The sequence below is a fragment of the Ovis canadensis genome, chromosome 16 (genome assembly GCF_042477335.2).
Source record: "Ovis canadensis isolate MfBH-ARS-UI-01 breed Bighorn chromosome 16, ARS-UI_OviCan_v2, whole genome shotgun sequence".
In the NCBI taxonomy this organism is placed as follows: Eukaryota; Metazoa; Chordata; class Mammalia; order Artiodactyla; family Bovidae; genus Ovis; species Ovis canadensis.
This window is the reverse complement of record NC_091260.1, coordinates 51,758,991-51,779,202: the sequence shown is the minus strand read 5'-3', so window position 1 is coordinate 51,779,202 and position 20,212 is coordinate 51,758,991. Positions and strand designations below refer to the sequence as shown.

General features: G+C 38.4%; 1 protein-coding gene across 7 annotated transcripts in view; it reads left to right on the top strand.

Annotated features, from left to right (window-relative positions):
• SPEF2 (sperm flagellar 2) overlaps nt 1-20,212 on the top strand; it is a 203,552-nt gene that overhangs the window by 36,095 nt on the left and 147,245 nt on the right. For 6 of the 7 annotated variants that reach the window (XR_011249554.1, XM_069555868.1, XM_069555870.1 and 3 more), the window contains exons 7-9: nt 3,181-3,369; nt 8,091-8,278; nt 13,417-13,585. Coding sequence is in view for 6 of the 7 variants with exons in the window: in XM_069555868.1 (XP_069411969.1) it covers nt 3,181-3,369; nt 8,091-8,278; nt 13,417-13,585 (546 nt within the window). In the remaining variant the exon portion in view is untranslated. The remainder of the gene's footprint in view (nt 1-3,180; nt 3,370-8,090; nt 8,279-13,416; nt 13,586-20,212) is intronic. The other variant, XM_069555869.1, reaches the window with a different exon arrangement.

Sequence of the window (20,212 nt, the reverse complement as noted above, 5' to 3'; positions counted from 1 at the left end):
GTATTCTGTTACCTTAAGAGAAATCCAGGCTTCATATACATATGAAGAAGTAATACTGCTTATCCAGTATCAGAGTCACTCTGATAGTGTCACTCCTTTCTTAGTGAAAAATTCAAAGAATAACTCTGCCATCTCTTTGTGCTGAAAGGTAATTTCTTACTTTGAATTCACATTTATTAATATTTTTACTCAGCCACCTTGATAGTCACTCTTTTCATTAGATGAATTACAGGTTATGAAAATCAGATGATTAAAAGGTAGATTTTAAAATAACTACCAATTTCACATTTCATTAACGAGCAGTGAGATTTTAAACACATTTTCATTTATATTATAAAACAGCTGTGTGTTGGCTGCTAGGTTTTTTCTTTCTACTCTTTTGCTTGTAATTCAGGACTGACATTTACTTAGAAAGTGTTACTTAGAGATGTTACTTAGAAAACTGGGTGAATAAATGCTTTCTGGCTTCCGTCACTTTCTACCAGAATGTTCACAGCTTCGATTTTTTCAGTCTCTAGCTAGGGATCTGTTCAGGGATCTAGCAACCTAAGGGACACTGAAGAAAGTTGGTTCTCTGACTAATATTTCCACTAAAGGAACTCCATCTCTGCGCTGCTTCTTCTCTGTGTTTGGTGAAGCCACTATGCTCCAAGAGAGCTACTTGGACATATTTAGAGAATTACAGCAATGGTATTCACCAGAGTTAGCTCCTAGCTCCAACTCATGGGAAAGGCAGAGGTCTTGACAATCAAACTGAGCATGTTTTGGATTGTGTATCTGTATAAATCTTCCCCAAATATAATTTTATATATAGTTAAAAGAGAAATGTGACTTCTATTATTTTCTGTTTTATTCATTGCAGATGTAGACTATTTCATGTACATTATGGGTTAAACAGACTTCTGTAGGCTTCCCTGAACACCTAAGCATAACATATATTCTTTCTGTGAGAAAATGTGTCCCACATTCTAATGAAATTTTGAGGAAAAGTCTATTTCTAAAACATTAACTACTTGTACAGTGGAACAGAAAAAAATCTTCCTTTCCACTCAATTTTTTAGTACAAGTCCTAATACAGTTGATGGTTCTTCCTACTGAAGCTTTATATATGTAACATTGACTCAGCCATTAAACAGTAATTTTCCTTTATTTTTTAATCACAATATGTTGTCATCTAAGCAATAGCCAAGACCTATCTGACCAGCTCAGTTCTTGTAAGGATCAGAATGACCAGCTCTCATCTCAACAACCAGATTGCCTTGCCATATAAATACAGCCAAATATATTCCACATTAAGTATAGAATTCACTTGGAATAATAAATCAAGGCTATACTTTTAATAAATATGGCTGTGACTGTGCTATCACAAACCACCCTCAGATGTGGTAGGTATCTTGGGCAGGGATCAGCTGTGTACCTTCTGCTGGTCTTACCTGTCCTGTCTCAGAGGCTGGCTGAGGCTGGCTGACTTGGGAGAGTTTCATCAGTTCCAACTGAGAAGGTTGGTATCTCTCCATCTATGGTTTCTCATTTTCTAACTAAGCAAAAAATGTGGTAACAGTGACAGAGGAGAATTAATTCTCACAGGAGAATTAAATTCAGACCCCAAGTTCCATTGGCCAGTTCAAGTCAGAGGCCACCCCCTACCCATTTAAGAAGTGGAGAAATAGATTCTACTTTTTGATGGGAATATCTGCAAGGCTTGCATCCACTGCAAGGCTGTGGATGAAGAAAGCTGAAGAACCTATGGTCATTTTTACATTCTGCCTCACCTCCACAGGCAACATAGGCAACAAATGATTAATGTTAAAACTTCTAGAATGTTGTAACTAGATGAAACCAGTTTCAAAGTTGTTCATGACTTTATTTTTTATTTGATATGTTACTAATAGAAAAAAATTTTTATGTTTATTTTCAGTTGAACTTTTATTTAATCTACATTTTTATATAGTTCCCAAGTTCAAGTTTTGCTACTTTCCATAGAGTGTTGTTGTTTGTATCTTGATTCTGAAAATATATAGAGTATTTCTCCCTTAATCTGAAACAGTATTATTAGTGATGCCCAATTTTATTCCTAAACAACTGGATTGAAATTGAAAGAGTTAGTGGCTCAGTTGTGTCTGACTCTTTGTGATCCCATGGATTGCACCCACCAGGCTCCTCTGTCCATGGAATTCTCCAGACAAGAATACTGGAGTGGGTTGCCATTCTCTTCTCCAGGGGAATCTTCCCAACCCAGGGATTGAACCCAGGTCTCCTGCTTTACAGGCAGATTCTTTACCATCTAGTGTTAAATAGACAACTCCAACATGTAGATATTCTTCCAAGTCTTCCCCCTGGGGAAGTTTAATTACCTCCTTCTTCCACACGGTGTCTCTGTTTAGACAGATTGAGAGAATTTAGAGGTGCCTTGGAGACCATCTTCTACCCAAACCCCTCATTTCACCTGTCAAGAAATAATCCCTGAAAATCCAAGTTACTTGCCCAAGGCCACACAGCCAATCAGTGGTAGAGGTGGAACTACAATGGCCAGGGCCTCCGACTGCCAGTTTAATGCTTCTTCCACTGTTAATACTTGTTCCCCTTCTTTCTCTTAAGATAGCCAAGGGACGAGTGCATCTAGTTTCTCTCTCAGGTTACAACCACTCTCGAATTTTCTAAGGTAACTGTAGGTCATTTCCTCTTAGCCTCTTCTCCAGTCTCCCCATCCTAGCATGTAGAAATTGAGATGGCCCTGCCGGGAACTTATCAGATCTGCCATTCTCAGACAGACAATATCTGCATTTGTCTTTACCACTAGTATTTATATTGAGTGCATACAGCACAATTCCAAGTTTCTGAAAAGATACTTATAATTTGAGAGTTACCCTTTGTTTATAAAAACCTTGAAAACAATTACATAAATTATTTTTGATCAGATTTCAAAGGAAGTAATCATTCATTTAAGATGACTGAGTTGCAAGACCATATGCTTCTGGTTATACAACCTTTGGTGGAAATTTTCATTTTTATAGCTTGAATTTTTTGCCATGTTTGACTTGAAATCAAATGGCAAAAACTGATGCAGGTGAATACTATGCCTTTTACACATGATGTGTGTGTAAGCTTCTCAGCTCAGTGGGCTGAGCAAAAGTGGACATGGCCTTGACAAATGACTGGCTCTTGCAATGGTGTTTCCAGGAGGCTTATCGGGAGGAGCAGTTGATCAACCGGCTGATGCGACAGTCCCAGCAGGAACGCAGGATCGCTGTGCAGCTCATGCACGTTAGGCATGAAAAGGAAGTTTTATGGCAAAACAGAATTTTCAGAGAAAAACAATATGAGGAAAGACGGCTTAAAGACTTCCAGGATGCTCTTGATCGAGAAGCGGTAAACAATACCCTCCTTCTAAGCAATCCTTCTAAGATTTCTTTTGAGCCTTTCTACCGCATCAAGGTAAACAGGGCTCCATTTAGGTGCCAATCATTTCATGAGTCAGTTTTTTTATATGATCTCTCTATTATCTCCCTGTTTTTATTTTTGTACAGCTACACCAATGGTGCACATAAAATCCGCATACTATACTCTCTCCCTTCAGTCTTGGTTCTTCAAATATTTCACACTCACCACCAGTCCTTGTATCCGCGTCTCTGTGATCTTTTTGGTTGTTTGAAGGTCTCCAGTAGATTCTTCAAGAATTGCTCATGGGAATACTATTCCCTGAGTGCTTGTGTATTGATAACAATATGTGCCTTTTATACGAGTCAGTTTTGCCCTGTATATATATTTTCTTCCCTTGACTATCTTAAACACTTTATTCCATTTTCTTCAGGTATAAAGTGTTGCTGTCCAAAAAAAAAAAAAAAAAAGATAATCTAAGTTTCATGTTTTTTAGATGCATAAAGGACTTTCTTTTTCTTTAAAATCCACTAAGTTTACTGGGATGTTATTAGTGTTCATTATTCTAGCTGAATACTGTTCTCAGGAAATGGGAGCATTTTCAAGCTGTCTCCTTTTTATAAAATACCATGAGTCTTTAATAAGCAATACCTTGCTTTCTGGTAAAACAAGATTTCCCATGCCCATATTGTAGTCTTTTTTCCTCAGAACTAGAACAAGCCATTTTTACAGGGGACCCTGGTTCATTGTAGTTGAGAATGGTTACAGAGCCAAGATATGGGTGCCAGGTATGCTCTTGGCCAACATGATATCATTGTGTTGAGGTCCTATATAGCTCTGAAAGTCAAAGTATCTAATCTTTTAGTTATTTGATATATTAGCATCTTCCTTATTTTTATATGTATTAGTTTTAATAACCAAAATATATTTATATTATCAAGGTGTTTATATGGATCACTTCTTATCTTTTTCCTATTGAGGTTGTTTCACATGTATACAATCCATTAATCCAGATTTGATTGAAGAAGTGTAAAACTCACATGGGAAGCATTTTAGATAGCTTGTCTTTACTGTCATAAACTATTCATAAAACCAGGCTGTGCAGAAGAGAAAACCTTACAGAAAATAGGAAGGTAATGCTTTATGTATAAATCAATATAAATATGCTTTATAAACCATGCTGATCATGGTTTCCACTGTGATATTTCATGAAAATGAATTGTAGCTTGTGTCAAAGTTAGGCAATTTTAAAAAGCTAGTTTGGAGCCAGATTTAAATGTAATCATAATGGTCTTTCAGATTAAGGGAATCATACCCTTAAAGATAGTCTGTGTTCAGCACAAAAATGTAGCAAGACTTGTGTTTTGTGTGCTTCTTAAGGAAAAAAAAAAAAGAGTATCTGGAATATGCTGTCTTTGGGTGTTCTTCTGTATCATCACATGAGATTAGACTGTCTTTCCTCTGGGGAAAACATTATTCCTCCGATAACGGAAACTTTGCCTTTTTTATGTTATTAAGGGTTCTGTAGGAAATGGATTCTTCACGTAGAGTATGCAGAATTTTATGCTGTTATGCTGCAAATACAATGTTTTGTTGAGTACTGCACCCAAAACTTAAAAAAAAAAAGAGAAATACCATTTGGAAAGTACTATATTCCCCAGAGTCAAGAAACTGACCAGTGCTTTTGCCTTTGTAGAACAGATATAGCCGAAAAGTTAGGAGGAGGGCAGGGAGCCATATCCCCTGTATTAGATCTGCATAATCTCAAGTGTCTTCAAGGGGTGAATTATCTGGAGGATTGTTTCTTTTCTCATCTTTGACGAGAGTAAACTTGAATGGATTCTGTGGCATTTGCTTACATGAGAAATAAGTGCCTATTTACTAAATATATTTTTTTCACAAGCCTAGTTAATTCTGTGCAGAATAGCAAAGCCCTAGTCTCATGGAGCAGGACTGCTCTCACTATGGTGAGCAGCATGACCTGTTCTCTCCTTACCTGGCTTGAACTCACTACAGAGGATTGAGACACTCGGTCTCCCAGAGCCTCAGTGGTCGGAATTGTGAGGCTCTGAATCTCCTAAAAAAAAAAACAAAAGTCACATCCCTTTCTCTTACATGATTACTTTTTCCCAAAGCTGAGGTATCTGCCTCCCCAGCACCCTTCCCCCTGAGATAACTTGTTTTCACAGTTTGAATGTATTACCTTCTGCAATAGGAGTGGCTGGTGCCCAAGTAGGGAGTGGGGAGGAAAGGAAGAAAGAGAGAGAGAACTTCATGTTTCTCATCAGGAGTTGGTTTTGCTTTTAAGTTAAATATGCTGATCTCTTTTTTGAAGGCACCTGGGCATCAATTCTATTTTAATTAAAACGGTTTCTGGTTTCAAATTTCAGTGCCACCTGCTATTATTATCAATAATTCTTTGCAATAATGTTTACCACTTGTGAGTATTCACTTTGAGTCCAGCACTGAGTTGTGTTCATCTCATGCATTATCATTCTCACAGCATCATTTGGCAGTGGACACTGCTCGTGTCTACATATCACACGTCAGGAAAATGAAACTTAGAAAGCTCAAAGTTGCACAGCTTGGTGGAGAAGCCAGAGCACAGTGGCTCTCAGAGTCTAGGCTCATCACCACCGAGATTTACTGCCTCCCACAGATTTCCTTTCTCCTTTTCCTTCTTTATTTATTTGGGGCTGCAACCCACTTTGCTGTGATGGGACCGGATATTGTGGTGGGTTTAGCATGGGGGAGGAGAAAGGGGTAGAAATAGCAGACTCTGAGGCTAAAAAAGAAGGAAGAAAGGCCTGGCAGGAAAGAGAGAGTGAGGAGAGGGGAAGGGAGGGAGGAGAACTGAGAGGAAGCTGCTTTGTTCCTGCAGAAGGAATTCCTGGGCTCCCAAGGTTTGAGTTCCATAGCATCCTAAATATTCCACATGCCTTCCAGGCTCTTTGTAGTATCAATAATCCCACCTCACAACCCATTTCACTGGCTCTCTCCATAAAGTCTCATCTGGGTGCTCCTAGACTCTCAGATTTCTCTTCCCTTCACACTTTGAGAAGCATGCCGTAAGCATACTTACACTTAAACCAGGTGCTTTCTCCATGACAACAGGGCCTACGAAGCAATACAGCAACAATAGCAAGTACTAGTGTAATTCCTGGACCTGCCAAATGTTCAGAATCTACATTAGAGGTCACCTAAGCTAACTCCTTTCCCAGCAAAGATAAAGCAAACTAACAAAATAAAGCAGCAACAACAAAACAAATGAAGCTTCCCTTCGATTCAGTGGACAGTAGCAGCCCATTGTCATGCATTTCGCCCCTTGTGACTGAGATATTTGCTCTCACAGTTAATTTCTGTTCATGCTAAGTCTTTATACCATCCCAGCCTCCCAGTGAAGAGATGGAGATGTAGGAGGTTTCAGCCTGGCCCAGGTCCCGTAGCTAGTGAGGCTTCCCAGGTGGTGCAGTGGTAAAGAACCTGCCTGCCAATTCAGGAGATGCTGAAGGCGTGGGTTTGATTCCTGGGTTGAGAAGATCACTTGGGGTAGGAAATGACAACCCACCCCAATATTCTGGCCTGGAAAATCCCATGGACAGAGAAGCCTGGCAGGCTACAATCCAGCAGCTGAGCGCACATGCCATGCCCGCAGCTAGGACTTGAGTCCTGTACAAACTGAGGCTTGAATTCAACCACAGCTCCTCTAGGCCCACATTAGCCACCATTCTACATTCATTGGGTTACCTTGGGAGGTAGGTTACATTGGGAGGCAGGTCTTGTTTCTGGAGCATGTCAGCACATGATTGAATTTCTCAAGGAGTTGGTATAACTATTTGAAAACATTTGGTTGTGCCAAGTTTGGCCTTTTACTTGGTGTAAGGAAAGTGTTCCCTAAACAAAATAAGAGTGCAAACCAAGCAGAGAGTGATGTCAAACCATTTAAATATTTTCTTACTTTCTATATAAATACATGTCTTTATGAATTTATCAATTTATTAAGGCTGTAACAGCAGAAGGCTTCATTGTTTACATTTAACATTTGTTGGCAAATGTGTGATATTCTCAAGCCAGAATAATCAGGGAATTTCCAAAATATTTTCTAAGTATAAATCAGTGTTCCAGAAGTCTCCTGCTAAAAGACATAGGGCATTAGCCAGAGTAGATATGTTAGATTAATTGGTCTTCTGAGATGGGCACAAAGGGGCCAGCTATGCTTGGTGCCCTGCACAACTTGCCTGTTGCTCTGTGACCCCCAACTCTGTTTGCAGCCCATGAACTCAGGACTTCTTGAATACTTCAGATCTAATTTATCATTAATCCATGAAGCACACTTTTCTCTGCACTAGGTTTTGCTGATAACATAAGCTAAGGGTGAACTATTTCTAATATTGTCTTTACCATAATACTTAGTACTTAATGTATTAAGGAGAAAGTGCTGTCTTATGATTTATCATTTTCCTGATATGAAAGGAGGTTACATTCTATTTAGAGATTTTTTTTTTTTAGCTATTGAAATGATGACATTATTTTTACCTGAATCACTGTCCAGTTATGGTGATTTATGGGAGAGGAGTTTGGGGGAAAATGGATACATGTATGACTGAGTTCCTTTGCTGTTCATCTGAAACTGTCACAACACTGTGACAACATTATTGGCTATACCCCAGTACAAAATCAAATCTCTGAAATATATGTCTTTTCCTTCTCAGGCTTTAGCCAGACAAGCCAAGATTGATTTTGAAGAACAAGCCCTCAGAGATAAGGAAATTCATGAGCAGATCGCCATAGAAAGAGCTCAAGCTCGTTACAAAAAGCATTATTCAATATGTGCAGAAATTTTGGATCAGATACTTGATCTGTCCACTAAGGTGGCAGACTATCGATTGTTGACAAATAAGTAAGTGTTGTTTTTTTTAATAGTTAATACAATAGAGACACCAAAGAAAATGAGAAAAGAGTAAGATTGTGGCACTAAATTGATGAGTAAAGAGAGACAGTGATTATTCTTGAAAGACTTAGGAGTGGGGTCCAGAATACCTTGATTACAGACTTATTTCACCCAGTTACTAGCCTGATTTAATTTGTACTTATGTCTTTTAACATTTAAACCTTGTGTCTAAATTCTCTGTAATTTACAAAGATGACTATAATAATTTACTTAAAATATTAGGAGCTTCCTAGAGGACTGAAATTACTTAAATTTTTTTGTTTTACTAATCAAAATCACTTTTCATTGCACATTCTTTCTAAAAGGAGTCAATCTATTTGTAAGGAAACATTTAACAGTACAGAAAATATTAAGAATACACTGTTGCCAAAATCAGAACAAAGGATAGGACTTCCCAGTTGTCTAGTGGTTAGGATTCTGGGCTTTCACTGGCATGGTCTGGATTAAATCCCTGCTTGGCGAACTGAGATCCTACAAGCCATTCAGCACTGCCAGATAAAGTAGAAACTTAAAAACAAGGAATACGTTGAAACATAGTTATAGAGGTGTCAGTAGATATGCCAATTCCTGCAACTGAGCTGCAAATTTTATCTGTGCTTCCAGGTGGAAAAAGCAAAAAGAGCAACACGGTTTGTCATATGATGTCTCATTTCCATTTCTAGCTCTTTACAGAATACATCACTCTTCTTGGTTCTCAGTTTAGAATAATGGTTTTCTCTTGTGGCCCCAGCTAAGATACAATAAGTAGTGTAGTGTATCTGTGGAGAATTATCTCAGCAACAGCTTTTAAGCAAATATGGCATCTGGCTTCAGAGACCAATTTCTTGTGATGTCCTTTGCTGGAAGCTGAAAGGGAATGGTAACATTGTAGTTCTCAGCAAAAGCAAAAGGATAAGGCACTCCACTTAAGTCTGTACACTTTTGATGTTATCCAGACTGAGATCTTCTTGAAAACCCACAGTGAAAAGAATGAAGGCCCCATGATATTCAGGGTCAATAGAAGTTGGGGAGATAATCCCATCACCTCTGGACTTGACAGGAACTTTCTCCACTGCTTTCACCCTGACAGCCATGTTTCTGACATCAGTTCAGCTCAGTTGCTCCTTATCTGACTCTGCGATGCCATGGACTGCAGCATGCCAGGCTTCCCAGTCCATCACCAATTCTAGGAACTTGCTCAAACTCATGTCCACTGAGTCGGTGATGCCCTCCAACCATCTCATCCTCTGTTGTCCCCTTCTCCTCCTGCCTTCAACCTTTCCCAGCATCAGGGTCTTTTCCAGTGAGTCAGTTCTTCGCAGCAGGTGGCCAAAGTATTCGAGCATCAGCATTGGTCCTTCCAATGAATATTCAGGACCAATTTCTTTAGGATTGACTGATTTGATCTCCCTGCAGTCCAAGGGACTCTCAAGAGTCTTCTCTAACACCACAGTTCAAAAGTATGTTTCTGACATAATACTGTATAAAAACTACTAAATGAAATAACATGATGATGAGGACATTTTGAAGATAAAACTATAATGGTACAAGATTGAGAAAAGAAAAATAAGACTAAAAATTGAAATGAATTAAGGAGTAAATGTTTAAAAATACTTTTTCCTGTTAATATAAATCCAAAATTTTGAAATTAGAATAAACTGATGAAGAAGTAATCTACAAAAAGGTTGAAAAGGAAAGGTGATACAATGCATTATAATGATAAAAAATAGAGTAATAAGATAAAAATAGAGTAATAGAATAAAAAATAGAATATAGTAGATATAAATATAAAAACATAAAAAAATAATTTGGAGTGGGAGAAGTACAGCTTGATTTCCCTAAGTAAAATCTCATAATTCAAAATTGAAACATAAACAGAAATCTTGTTCTACTGTGGGAAAATGGGGTGGATACCCCTTTCCCTATTTCTCCCACTAAGTACAGTGAAAAACCCTGGACGTTGTGAATGAAACAAGCATAAGAAGGCTCTGAAGATGGAAGGAAGAAGTGGGACTGGCTGATGACCTCAGGACTCTGTGATGAGCTTCCTCAGTTCTTTCTCTTTTTGCCTCACACATCCCAGATTGGAACTGAATATTCTGGAAACAGAGATACTAATGGTATAGATACTAATGGTGTAGACAAAAAATAAGCCCGACAAGAACCTGCTGTCTCTAGTCGGTTAAGGAGCAGCCTAGCAAGATGAAAAACTTTCAGACGATAACCAGTCTTTTCCAACTATCACATGCAAGAAAAAATGTAGCCTCACTTCCACCTCGGCCAGCAAAGGCAAGGAGGGAGCCTGTCTTCCACCCTCACAAGACTGTAACAAGGGACCCCATCACCCCACCAGGGTACCATCCCAGAGGCCAGGTAGGAAGCATGGACTTCCACCCCCACCAGGCAGGACCGACCACTGCTCCCTCCCCATGAGGGTCATGTTAGAGGAGCCAAGGGAGGGTCAGGACCTTCACCATCGCCCGGTGGTCACAAGGCCACCCCCACTGTGGCAGAGACCTTGTGAGGGGACAAAACTGCCACCTCCTTCATCAGCAACAAAGATGCCCTTCCCTCTGGTGATGAGGAAGTCCACATGGGGACCTCTGTCCTCACCTGTCAGTAACATGATGGCCCCTTCTCCTTCCCTTCCTCAAGCAATGTCAGAAAAAATCAACTAGAACAGAAGGTTTATATATGATCCAGAGTGTCACAGCATAATCCAAAAATGTGCAGACTTCAGTAAAAAGAAAAGCCATGCATCATACCAAAAGCCAGGGAGAGCTCAAACTGAATGTAAAAACGAAATATATAGGATGAAATTTCCAGAGGTATTAATAGCATAAGTTTTTAAGGGGCCTTTACTTTGAAATTTCGTGTCTAAAAAAGGCAATATAGAAATGCTTATATACGGGTTCAATTGTTCCCCTGCCCCAGAAAGCTATATTAAAAGTTCTACCCGCCCCATACCCCAGAGTATAACATTGTTTGGAAATAGTCTTCACTGATTATTTAAGATCTGGTCATACCCATGGAAGGTGGGGCCCTTATTAAAGATGCCTGGTGTCCTTATAAGAAACAGAAAAGATGCACATAGAGAGAACACCTTGTGATCACATCAGGGGAGAATCACACAGCTGCCAGTCAGAGAATGCCAGAGGTCCCTAACACCCCTGGTAGAGCCTGGAAAGAAGACTGTGAGAAAAGGGTTTCTCACACACCTGCTCCATGAACTCCTCTGTTGGGTGAGGCTGTGGAGATAGTCTCAGCCATGCTGGCTGGGCACCAGCATGAAAGGAGCTAGACGTTAATCACCTGTCCTAGGGGCAACGTTGAGTTTTCTTTTCACCCATAGAAGGATTATTTCTGTGTCAAATAGGTGACCTAAAAATCCCCTTACAGAGCACAAACTTAGCTAGTAAGGTGAGGACTTCCTGTGTGTATTGTTTTTGACTATCATAGTATTTTATAGAGTCATATACTACTCTGACTTCTGTTACTCTCTAAATCCTGCTTTGTGAAAATTAATATTGAGAGAACATTGACTATATGAAGTCATTTTTATTTTAATGCAAAATACACAAAATTTTAAAATTCCAGGAGCATTAATATCAAACTTTGAAGGGGTCATTTGCTTTGAAATTTTAAGTGTCTTTTACTTCCAAGTGAATACAGTGTTTACGCATATATGTTAAGATCTTTTTACTCTCTACTATTGACTGTCAAGATAACGTTATTCTCTCTGTACTTTCCTAAAGAAGATGTTATCAACGTTTTTTTTTTTTTCAAGATCACAGGGATATTCTTGGTATTAGGCTTCTTACATCAACTGACTTTTGTTAGGACTTCTTAAAAAAATTATCAATATTCAGATAAGAGAATATTGATTCAGTAATTGCCACATTAAGTTTTTGACAATATATAAGTTGTTAATCATTTGCTTCAACACAGGAGCCCATGCCATTTTAAAAATTCTTGTTAGAATTTTTCTATGCTTGAGTATATTAGTTATAAACTTCATATCTCTGCAATATCTAATAAATATAAATATTTTATTAATGGAAAACAATATATTATATTTGAAGTTTGCTTTTAATGAAAAACTACTGTTGTGGAGAAAAATACATAAAATAAAATTTACCATTTTAACCTTTTTTAAGTGACTTTCAAACTGTTTAAAGTTTACTAGCATTGGGTACAGTCTCTCCAGAACTTTTTCATCATCCCAAACTGAAGTGATGTACTCATTACATAATAAGTCCCCATTCCCCTTCCCTCCAGCCCCTTGTAACCTCTGTTCTGTTCTCTATTTCTATGAATCTGTCTATTTTAGGTACCTCATATAAGTAAAATCATATTTGTCCTTTTGTATCTGGCTTATTTCATTTTAGTAAGATGTCTTCAAGGTTTATGCATGTTGTAGCATGTCTCTCAATGAAATACAGCTCTTTAGGTTGTAATTTCAATTTCCACTGTTTTTAGAGAAATGCATCTGAGTTATGTTAGGCTCTTTCCTTCCTTTGCACATTTTGTTCCTCTTGGAACTGTTTTTTGATTACTCTGTCCTGACTGCCTCCAAGTCATTCATCTAACTTAAATAGACAAAGTACTGAAAAATAATTGCAAATGCTACCAGATGTTCAGTGACAATAAAAGCCACCATACATTAGATTTTTCTGTTACAAATTACTTGCAAATATGCAAACTAGTTGTCATATTAAAGGGGCCTTGGAAAATATTCTGTCTATTCTGCATAAGAGGACACTGATATTGGAACAGTTAAATGATATTCAAAGCTTGCACAGCATTTAGTATCACAGCTGGAAATCAAAGAAACTAAGTTTTATGATTAGTGGTCATTATTTTTAGATATAGTGTGCTTTCAGTGCACAGTCAAAGCAAGTTTGACTTTAGGTAACATTCATTCATTCATACTACTAAGTTTCAGCCACTTTACTGGCTGTTAGGAATGTCATAGTAAGTGGAACTTCTGGCCTCAAATAGCAGAGCCTGGGGAATGAACATGGTAATAGCAAGGCTAAGATTTAAGATGTGTATTTAACTAACCATTGCTTTATCTCAACCTTTTTTTTCTTTCTTTGTTGCTGTAGCCTGATCCCATATAAGTTGATGCATGATTGGAAGGAACTGTTTTTCCATGGAAAACCCATATATGAGCAAGCCTCTCTGAGACATTTACCAACTAAGCTCTCTGCAGAACACCTTGTAGAAATGGAGAAAAGGAACTTGCTAGATAACAATGATTATGAAGAATATAAGGTACCTATCAATGTGGAATAATTAAAGAGCATGCAACATAATAAATGCCATTGCTTTATATTAATTTTGTGATATTATTTCTTTTCATCTCTATTAAATAAAATGGGGTGTTTTGTGTTCTATTTTGCCTTAGTTTAATTTGTATTTATAGTAATAACTTAAATGCCTAGCCTATTCATAATTCATTATCTGTTACTTGCAGTAATATTGGAGAGTGGTCTGAAATAAAATTAATAATACAATAGGTGGATTTCAGAATTTTAAAGTTTTTAATTTATTCGTTAGCAGTTTTCTTTGAGTGAGCTATCTACCTTTGCTTCAAAACCCCTGGTCAAATGTGTTTTCCTAGTAATTTATCTACATAGCATATTGCTTTTAGAGGAAAATAAAAGGAGAGAAGATCTGAGTTTTTGAGTGATACAGATGCATTTTTATTCAATAATTTGATTCAGTGTTGTTTTTTTTTTTAATATGGGTGCCAGCTGTGCTTCTTAAAAGAGCCCCTGAAAGACCACTGGGATAAACCAGACTGAGATCTCATTATTGGCACTGCCAACTGCTAACTATGAGGCCTGTAGTGCTAAGAGTCTTGATTTCATATCTGATATATGAAATGGGGATAACAATATGACTACCTTATTGTGTTGTTGTGAAACTTATTTAAGACAATATGTGTTAAACACTTAGCCAAGTGCAATACATGTTGGATGCAAATAATATGTACTAATTTCTTTCCTGACCACCCTGCCCTCCCTATCCTACTTCATCTCACCTTTAGCAGGAAAGATGTGAAATGAATAGCTATGGGATAGAAGTTCTGGGTAGATCATCAGCAATGGAATGGCAAATGAGGCTTTTTATTCTTAAAAATGTGATTGAATGGGTTTTAGAACGGTAGTAAGTACAATATGAAAAAAAGATAATTTGACCCAATCATTTTCTGATACTTAGCAAATACTCAATGTTTATTGAAAGAAGGCACAAATAAAATGAATGAGTGACAATAAACAGGGCAAAGTGTAAAATAGCACTAATATGAAAATATTAAAAGAAGATAAGCTTTTTATAAAAAGATAAGAGAGATTTTGTTATTATGAGAAACTAAATGTATATCATATTTTAATTGGATAAGTCTATATATACATCTCACTAAAATAATTATTAAGGATTGGCCAGAACCTTATAGGATATATGTTCATATTTATTTGCATGGTAATAGAATATTCTAGATCTAGTATGTCAACCTAAAGTACAATGCTGCCTAATAAAATTCTTTGACATTGTCAACCTATGTGAAGGTATTTCTTTCCATTGTAGATTCAAAGTCATTTTATTTGACAGATTTTGCTGGCTCATGAAATACTTGTTTCTGAATTATTTCTTAACCAGATCTATCTTGTTGCTTTCATAAATCAGGAGACCTGGTAGTCTGCAGCTTAGCAAAGACTTGTCTTTTTAACTTTTTTTCTTGTTTGGGAAATTGTTACCACAGGAACATGCTTGTCTTAGCCACATCCTGAAGTAGCTGGTATGTTTCTTTTGCAGCAAATTATAAACATTTTCTAGGAGTATGTGAACGTCTGATAATGCTATGTATTTTATTTCTGGATTTGGCTGTTGTCCTGGAAGTGAATATTACCTTAGGATATCTGATACGTGTTATATGCTGTGTTCCTTTTGACTTTGTGATAGAAACTATACCATATACGAGTGTTAACGGATGTACTGTAAACAGTCCTTTATTATTCCCTATTATTAGAACTTTCATTTCTTCAGATACTTGTTAAGTGTTTTGCATTTAAGTAAATAATAAATGTCTTAACTTTGAAAATACATTATCTGGCTTAAATCAGTTCAGTTCAATTCAGCTGCTCGGTCACATCTGACTCTTTGCGACCCCTTGGACTGCAGCACTCCAGGCTTCCCTATCCATCACCAACTCCCAGAGCTTGCTCAAACTCATGTCCATCAAGTCAATGATGCCATCCAGCCATCTTATCCTCTGGCTTAAATAGTCTTTCACAAGAGACAGGGGATCAACACATGTGGCTTAATAAACATGGAACAGTTTTAGCAAAGTGCTAACTTTGCTCAAAATTTTTAATCCTTCAGCCAAATACATAGCTTAAAAATTGATCTTCAAAAAGTTTACATTCTTAGCATATTTTATTAGTGCCTATATCCACCATCCATCCATCCAATACCTTGGCCACCTAATTCGAAGAGCCAGCTTATTGGAAAAGATCCTGAGGCTGGGAAAGATGGAGTGCAGGAGGAGAAGGAAGTGACAGAGGATGAGATGGTTGGATGGCATCACCAACACAATGGACATGAGTTTGAGCAAATTCTGGGATATTGTGAAGGACAGGGAAGTCTAGCATGCTATAGTCCATGAGGTTTCAAAGAATCAGACACAACTAGCAACTGAACAGCAGTATCTACCATCTGTATAGAACTGATGCTTCCTGGTTTTGAGATCATACTTTTAAAACTTGGTTAGAGGAAGCAATCATGTTTTCTTTTTAAATTTTAATTATTTTAATTAGAATATAATTGCTTTACAATGTTGTGATAGTTTCTGTTGTACAACAAAGTGAATCAGCCACACACATATGTACATAGCCCCTCTTCCTTGGATTTTCTTCCCATTCAGGTCACCACAGAGCATCGAGTAGAGTTTCCTGTGCTATATAGTACGTTCTCATTGGTTATCTATTTTATACATTGTGCTGCATATATGTCAATCCCAATCTCCCAATCCATCCCATCCTACCTTTTCCCTTCGGTATCAGTATCAGTTCAGTCACTCAGTCATGTCCGACTCTGCGACCCCATGGACTGCAGTAGGCCAGGCTTCCCTGTCCATCACCAACTCCTGGAGCTTGCTCAAACTCATGTCCATCGAGTTGGTGATGCCATTCAACCATCTCATCCAGGTCAGAATTTTGTATGATGTGCTCTGCATATAAGTTAAATAAGCAGAGTGACAATATACAGCCTTTGACATATTCCTTTCCCAATTTTGAACCAGTTCATTAGAATTTTCCAGTTTGTTGTGATCCACAGTCAAAGGCTTTAGCATAGTCAATGAAGCAGACGTTTTTCTGGAATTCTCTTGCTTTTTCTATGATCCAACAAGATGTTGTCGATTTGATCTCTGGTTCTTCTGCCTTTTCTAAATCCAGCTTGTCCATCTGGAAGTTCTCAGTTCACATACTGTTGAAGTCTAGCTTGAAGGACTCTGAGCATTACCTTGCTAGCATTTGAAATTTTAAAAAATTTAAATATTGCACCTAGAAACTAACATAAAAACAATTTTTTGCTCATGTCCATGTCATGTATGGCCACCAAAAATTTGACTCCTTTTTCCTCACATTATTTCCCAATCATCATATTCTCTTTTTAGAATGGCTACATGTGAGAGAACTCTGGGCCAGGAATGGTGTGGCCAAAAATATAATTTGTCTCTCCTAAGAGGGAGGCAGAAGCCTCCTTATGGAGCCATACCCTACTGGGATTCCCAAGCAACCACTACAGAATAAGAGTTGTTTAGTGGAGAATGGGGAGGAGTCCAAAATCCTATGGACCATGAACAACAGGCTAAGCCAAGAGCCCAACTGCCCCAGTTCAATTGACAGCATGGCTCCCACACAGCAGCCACTAGTTCTCAGTTATTCAGTGGACTCCTGTTGGCAAACCCCAAGCTCCCCCAAATGCAAATCCCTTCCATACTCCTTACTGGCAAACGACTCACAGGTCCATAGTATTTCATTTTAACATAAGCTGCTTATTAGCAATTAGCTACTGAATGAGTTTGAGTTACTATAACTGGGTATTCAAACTAAATTTAGCTCATGGCCACGGTTTCCTGCTGATGCAGATATTTCTAAGAAGTCCCTACCACAAAGCACTTGGAAATTTGAGGGCTCTACTGTGCATGCCCATGAGCAAGGTGTAATTGGAATTCCTACAATTTGGAGGGAGGATATTTTGTGTCCAGCACATCATCCCTGTTGTCTGATGCTGGTCATAGTTTTTCATTGCTGTTATTTTTGTTTTCAATGAAAATTGCTATTTAATGATCTCTTGAGTTTGCTGTAGTTGTTAGGTTAACCCTATAATGTGTGTTGTGATGAATGTTTTTATCAGCAACACTTTGACTCGTGATTTACATTAACTAAACTTTAAGATGTAGCTGTATATGTTAGGGTTTAACATTCATATTTTTGTCACTACTGCAGATGTATCCCTAAATTTATTTATATAATAGAACTTATTATCACTGGATTTATTTTCCCACATGGAAATAGGGTTGTGGGACTAAATGAGCCATGGGGGGGGGGGGGGGTCTATCTTCCTATATAAGTCTCATCTGACTTATTTGACCCAAAGGCACTATCCAAATACTGACTTCTTCTTACTCTCCAACTCCAGCCTTTGTTGTTGATCCAGTGGCTCTTTAGATTTGACATTTGACAGTGGACTCTCCAGCCTAGCTCTTCTGTGGCTCTCTGACTTCCCAGTGAACAACCCAAATTTTTATGGTTTAGTGTCTGATCAGGCTTCCCTGATAGCTCAGTTGGTAGAGAATCCTCCTGCAATACAGAAGAGCCCAGTTCAATTCCTGGATTGGGAAGATCCACTGGGAAAGGGATAGGCTACCCACTCCAGTACTCTTGGGCTTCCCTTGTGACTCAGCTGGTAAAGAATCCACCTGCAATGTGGGAAACCTGGATTCAATCCCTCGGTTGGGAAGATCCCCTAGAGAAGGGAAAGGCTACTCACTCCAGTATTCTGGCCTGGAGAATTCCATGAACTGTATAGTCCATGGGGTCGCAAAGAGTAGAAACCACCTGAGTGAATTTGTTCTCTGTGGGCTGAATATCAGTTTGAAGCCTGTGTTACTCAGGAAGTGTTGCTGGATAACTGACTGAAGCAAAGTGATCGATTTTAGTAGATGAGTCTTAAGGTCATGTGAAGAGATCTTTTTTTTTTTTTAATTGTGGTTGCTGTGTTGTTTGAGTGTGTGTGTTTAAAGATATCCATTGTATTAGCTCAGGCTACCAAAAGAAAATACTGTAGGCTTGGTGGATTCAACAATAGGGATTTATTTCTCATAGTCCTGGGAAATCCAAGACCAAAGTCCCAGCTGATTTGATTTCCCAGTGAGAGCTCTCTTTCTGAATTTCTGACAGCCACCTTCTTGTCATCTTCTCACATAAAGGAGGCAGAAAGAGAACTTTGATCTCTCTTCTTCTTCTTCTTCTTAAAAGGATCCCAATTCCGTCACAGAGCCTCCACCCTTATCAGTTCAGTTCAGTCACTTAGTCATGTCCGACTCTTTGCGACCCCATGAATCGCAGCATGCCAACTCCTGTTCATCACCAACTCCCGGAGTTCACTCAAACTCATGTCCATCAAGTCGGTGATGCCATCCAGCCATCTCATACTCTGTCATCCCCTTCTCCTCCTGCCCCCAATCCCTCCCAGCATCAGGGTCTTTTCCAATGAGTCAACTCTTCACATGAGGCGGCCAAAGTATTGGAGTTTCAGCTTCAGCATCAGTCCTTTCAATGAACACCCAGGACTGGTCTCCTTTAGGATGGACTGGTTGGATCTCCTTGCAGTCCAAGGAACTCTCAAGAGTCTTCTCCAACACCACACTTCAAAAGCATCAATTTTCAGCACTCAGCTTTCTTTACAGTCCAACTCTCACAACCGTACATGACCATGGGAAAAACCATAGCCTTGACTAGATGGACCTTTGTTGGCAGAGTAATGTCTCTGGTTTTTAATATGCTCCCTAGGTTGGTCATAACTTTCCTTCCAAGGAGTAAGTGTCTTTTAATTTCATGGCTGCAATCACCATCTGCAGTGATTTTGGAGCCCCCAAAAATAAAGTCTGACACTGTTTCCCCATCTATTTCCCATGAAGTGATGGGACCAGATGCCATGATCTTAGTTTTCTGAATGTTGAGCTTTAAGCCAACCATTTCACTCTCCTCTTTAATCTCATCTAAACCTAACTGCCACCCAAAGGCCCCACCTCCAAATACCATTACAGTGGAGAGACACAACATATGAATTTTGGAGAGACAGAATTCAGTCCATTACATATGTGTTTATTCAAGACACTTATAAAATGTCTCAAAGCTCAGATTTACTAGTCAAGTAAGGAATCCCTGGTTTCAAATGAAATTGTTTCATGGCCTCTTCTTTGCCTTTCCGGGAAAGAAATCTTAACTGAATGACTTACCTTCTGACTATGAATTTATGATGGTTTTATCTTTTAGTTTCAAACATGCAAGAATATATGTGACTGTTAAGTAGGTAGAGTAAGTAGTTGCTTATATGATGGGAGTGGAGATTTTCTGCTGGGGCATTACACTTTAACAATTCTGCCAGCCATTGTACCTGATGCCCCATATTATCATGTGTGCTGAAGACAAGGATGGATGCATCAGAGGAACCTGCTAAAATATAAACATTTCCCAAAATAGATAACCAGAATCATGCTCAGCCTCTAAAGTAGGAGCCAAGAAGGAAGCTTGGTACTGAACAGAATGTCCTCATGTTTGCCGTATGCATTTCACAGCTGTAATGTTCTTCTGTCTTTGCTTAGACTTT